Source organism: Benincasa hispida, chromosome 4 (assembly GCF_009727055.1).
Source record: "Benincasa hispida cultivar B227 chromosome 4, ASM972705v1, whole genome shotgun sequence".
In the NCBI taxonomy this organism is placed as follows: domain Eukaryota; kingdom Viridiplantae; phylum Streptophyta; class Magnoliopsida; order Cucurbitales; family Cucurbitaceae; genus Benincasa; species Benincasa hispida.
Genome location: NC_052352.1, coordinates 33065991 through 33070516, shown reverse-complemented (window position 1 = coordinate 33070516; position 4526 = coordinate 33065991). Strand labels below are relative to the sequence as shown.

General features: G+C 33.6%; 1 protein-coding gene across 2 annotated transcripts; it reads left to right on the top strand.

Annotated features, from left to right (window-relative positions):
* The first annotated feature begins 313 nt into the window (after positions 1-313).
* LOC120074942 (uncharacterized protein SYNPCC7002_A1590) lies at positions 314-3539 on the top strand. 2 transcript variants are annotated; one of them, XM_039028051.1, is made up of 6 exons: positions 314-680; positions 791-981; positions 1079-1124; positions 1997-2079; positions 2173-2308; positions 3114-3539. In XM_039028051.1, the coding sequence occupies exons 1-6, from the start codon at positions 461-463 to the stop codon at positions 3146-3148; spliced, it is 711 nt and encodes a 236-aa protein (XP_038883979.1). In that variant the 5' UTR covers positions 314-460; the 3' UTR covers positions 3149-3539. The 2 variants fall into 2 exon arrangements, with proteins under 2 accessions (XP_038883979.1, XP_038883978.1); XM_039028050.1 differs by having other exon boundaries at positions 316-680; positions 2173-2289.
* Positions 3540-4526: the final 987 nt, after the last annotated feature.

Below are 4526 nucleotides of genomic sequence, written 5' to 3'. Positions count from 1 at the left end.
GGAGTGACTCAATTTAGAGCATGATTTCGAATCTTGCATCTAGATCTTTGATCTAGGTAATATATTCGCCTTATCTCGATATTATTAAATTAAATGCGTAAGGTGGGATCTCGAAATTAATAGAACAAGTACAATATGAATCGAACTATGCTTATTTTGGCGAAAATTTGAGTAGTAAATATATAATAAACTGTATAATTGCAAGATATATACAGATATTTATTATGATTATTATTCTAGTTGCAAAAAAAAAACATATATTTCACTCAAAATGTATTAAATAAAATAAAATCATGTCTATATTTATAACAGCAAAGCAAGCGATGAAAAATGGTTTGCTTCATTTACCATTGTCTTATCCATCTCCCACATCCCCTCGTTGCTGATTACTTCCTTCACTGAAAGCCTCAAACATCAATATCCATTCCAATTCCTCTCTGCAAAATTCTCGAACGCTTTAATGGCGTTGAGTTCTTGCTCCCCGTCTTCCATTTCCCTTCGCTGCAAAAACCCTAGAACTGTTTTTTCTCTTACCCACAGACCATTCCTTATACTTGCTTCCTCTGCCGACGATTCTCCCAGGCCTTCGCTTCGAATCTCCACGAATTCCAATCCAAAAGCGCGCTTCATCGCCCGGAGGAGCGAGTCCGTCACAGTTCGGCAGCTGGCGCGGCCTCTAAGTAATGTTAGAAGCGGTTTTTGGATTATTTAATGAACTTTTTATTTTATGTAATGTGTGTTTTTTTTTTGGGTTTTGATTTTGAGGGATTTTGTGTTTGGTATGATGCAGATGAGTATATGAGTTTGCCGGCTAGTCAATACTCGGTGTTGGACGCGGAGAGGATTGAGCGGGTTGATGATAACACTTTTAGGTGTTATGTTTATAGGTTTAAATTCTTTGCTTTTGAGGTTTGCCCTGTTTTGATTGTTAGAGTTGAAGTGCAGCCTAATGGGTGTTGTATCAAGTTGCTCTCATGTAAGGTCTGGATTATTTTGCGTTTCTGTTTGTTGAATCCTCAGTTTACTTCTTGTTTGTTTTGATATGTTCTTATTTTTTACATGTTTAAATGACGTACAGCTTGAGGGCTCCCCAATCGTGGTTGCACAAAATGATAAATTTGACGGTAAGGATCTGAATTATGCATAACTAATGCATCAAACACTGATACCAAATGGATTTAAGCCATGTTTGGGAGTGATTTAAATCAATTTAGAATCATTTTTGTTGTGTTCAAAGTCACTCTGATACAAAATCCTGTTGAAAAGTGTAAAATCAAACATGAAAATGATTTTTTTAGCAGTTATATATATGTTTTGGGAATGCGACAAAAGTGATTTTAACTATACCCTTATTCTCCTTGCTTTCTGCCTTTTTCCGTGTTCAAGAGTATGAGTTGTTTGCTGCCTTCAAATTTCCAACGGTTTTCTCTTTGTTGTAAAATATGGATGAGGTGAATTTTGAAATGAAATTTGAAAGAAGTTGTGCCCATGGTCCATTGCTCTTAGTCTTTGCTCACTTTCTGTGTCCTAATGTATAATAATCAGTAATACAATTTCATTTGAGAATTCGTTGGCATTTCTTGGTATACTCTTACACAGAAAATAAGTGGTAGTCTGCTAGAATAAAGAATTATTAGAATTAGAAGACTGTTTATTGAATATCAATCTTTTGTCAGCATAATTCCATTCTACATCTGCATAAAGAACTTTTCCTCCTTTTTCTGGAGGATTTTTTAATAGTCTGATCCTGCCACTTGTCCAAACGGCAAATTGGAGAACAACTTTCTTGGCCTGCAGTAATTAGCACCAAGTATAGGAAAGAAAGAATTACTGAATGGCGTTTTTACTTTTGGCCTTAGATTTGCATCCTTATAGTATTGCTGCTCTCAATGATTTCTAAGTTATTTTGCTGGAAGAGCAGCCATTCATCATGTTGAGTCTTTTGGTTCATGCTTTTTCAGGACTGCTTTGACATTGATTTGGTGTCGGAATGCAGCTTATATGGTGAACCAGATATCTTATGATGTGAATCGAGGCAACTCACCCTTGCAGAAGCTCACATCGGAGACTGTCATTGAGGTAATGGCAATTTTATTCAACAGCATTGTCGCTAGAAAACATGTGTGCATTGTCCAAGAACAAAAAATAATTGTCTTATTCTGGGAAATCCAGGTTAACATTGAGATTCCTTTTGCCTTCCGCGCAATTCCTATACAAGCAATTGAGTCAGCTGGGACCCAAGTCCTTGAACAAATATTGAAGCTTATGCTTCCCCGCTTCACAGCCCAGGTTTTCTGGAAAACTTTCTGTATGCAATAAGGAAAATTTTGCTTTTACCTGTTGTATAGTATTTCAACGTTTGTTTGTTCTTACATCTCTAACTCTGTACACATGCAAGAAATTTTCTTAAATTTAAGGATATTTATGTGTGCATTATTTGTAATCTTCATGAAATAGGAAAACTACAAGAGAGAATCGACAATATACATGGTCTGTATTTCTGTTTTTTTTTTTAAAATTATTTAACCATCATGGGTTGGCCTAGTGGTAAATAAGGAATATTCCTTTGATAAAAGGCTAAGAGATCATAGGTTCAACCCATGGTTGCCACCTATCTAGGATTTAATATCCTATGAGTTTTCTTGATACCTAAATGTTGTAAGGTTAGGCGAGTTGTCTCGTGAGATTAGTTGAGATGTTCGTAAGCTGGTCCGAACACCTCACAGATATTAAAAGAAAGTCTGAATTTCTTTTCTTTATTATTCATATGCCTAGGTATATAATCCTAGGAGAGAACTTCATTCTGATTGAGGCATAATCCATCATAGTTCACTTGTATATTAAATGTAAAACTGTTTCCAAAACAGAGGCTTTTGCTTTTATATTATTATAGTTGTTAAAATCATGTCAGGATTTTATGAGAATGTCCATTTCTGAAATCTCTATAATATTATCCTACCAAACCAAAATGAGTATTAATGAGTATAGCTCAATAATAAATGATATGGACTACTTCCTTTTAAGGTCGGAGGTTCAAGTCTTCATACTCCATGTTTATTATACTAAAAAAAGTCATATGGATAAATCTTTGATTGGGATGATCTGTTGTGCAGCTTGTGAAGGACTATCAAGCATGGGCCTCTGGTGATACATCAAGGCAACCTCTTGGAACAGGTGAGATCTGAGATTCGTATTTGAAATCTATGCCCCGATTTCCGAATCTCGAAGTTGTATGTTTCCTTCGACATTTTATTGGGAGTCTAGAGGCTGCAAGAAATGTGTACTAGGAGTCTAGGACCACTCATTTAGGCTGTTTACGCTCCTATTTGCAGTTTGTCAAGCCAAGACACATTCTTCAATATTTGGCATTAGTTAAACTTTGCTTTTTAGCAGGTTGAATGAGTACATGTAAATTTCCTCAAGGTATTTTAGTGAAAGTATAGTCCATGTATGTCATTTGAACTCTATTTTGTAGTGATTAAGAAATAATTTGGATTTATTGCTTAAATTATAATGTTAATTATGTGTATGACATTTTATATCTGATGTATGAACGTTTGATTATCCTAAATAAATAAAATCAAAGCTGATTAAGATTTTTATTTATTCTTTTTAGCTTGTGTGTTTATATAAACATGCCAACTAGACTCATGTTTGGCTACATCTAAATGGTAAGACTTCTACGCAATGGAAATTAGGGGTAAGCATGATAGACCGAAAAATCGAGTCGACCAATTGAACCGAATTCGGTTGGGGAAGGAGAGGGGTTGAAAAATTTTCAAATTGGAATTTTTTAAAAAAAATAAAAACAAAGAATAAAACCAATCTACCTTTACTCCTCGACAGTTGAGGTCGGTTTGAACATTTACTAAATCAATCATAGTCGGTTCGGTAGTGGTTTGGTCAGAAAATTGATTCTGATTGATCGGTGTTCACCCGTAATGGAAATAATATCCTTGTCATAATGTTATATTGATATAATGTTATGAACTTATGGTTAAATTATAAATTTAGGGATTGAATTTTAAAGTTTATGTCTATGGTCTCTGAACTTAAAAGTGTCTAATAGGTCTCTGAGTGTAATAGATTCTCGACAAATTCGAATTTTTTTTAAAAAAATAATTGATCTATTATATATTAATTTAATATTATGCTTAATGGAACCTTCAAATCCAACCTTAAACTTTAAATTGTGTTTAGTAAATTCATAAATTTTAAAAACTTTGAAAATTCAAGGACTAAATTTATAAATTAAAAAATTTAGAGACTAAAATAGAAGGACTAAGAAAAAAGGTAACTTTTTCAACTAAAAATTTGAAATTAGGCATTTGTCAATTTTTTTTTAGTAAAGAATAACATTTTATCATGGCAAGGAATTTAGACATCTGTGCCGTTATGATATCAAGTTTATGAACAATGTATACTTCATATCGTTGCTTCCAACCCAATGCCATGGTCAAAACGGTCAATTAAATTCTTAGGAAGAACGTTTTTTTTATTTATTATTATTATTTTTTATTTTTTTT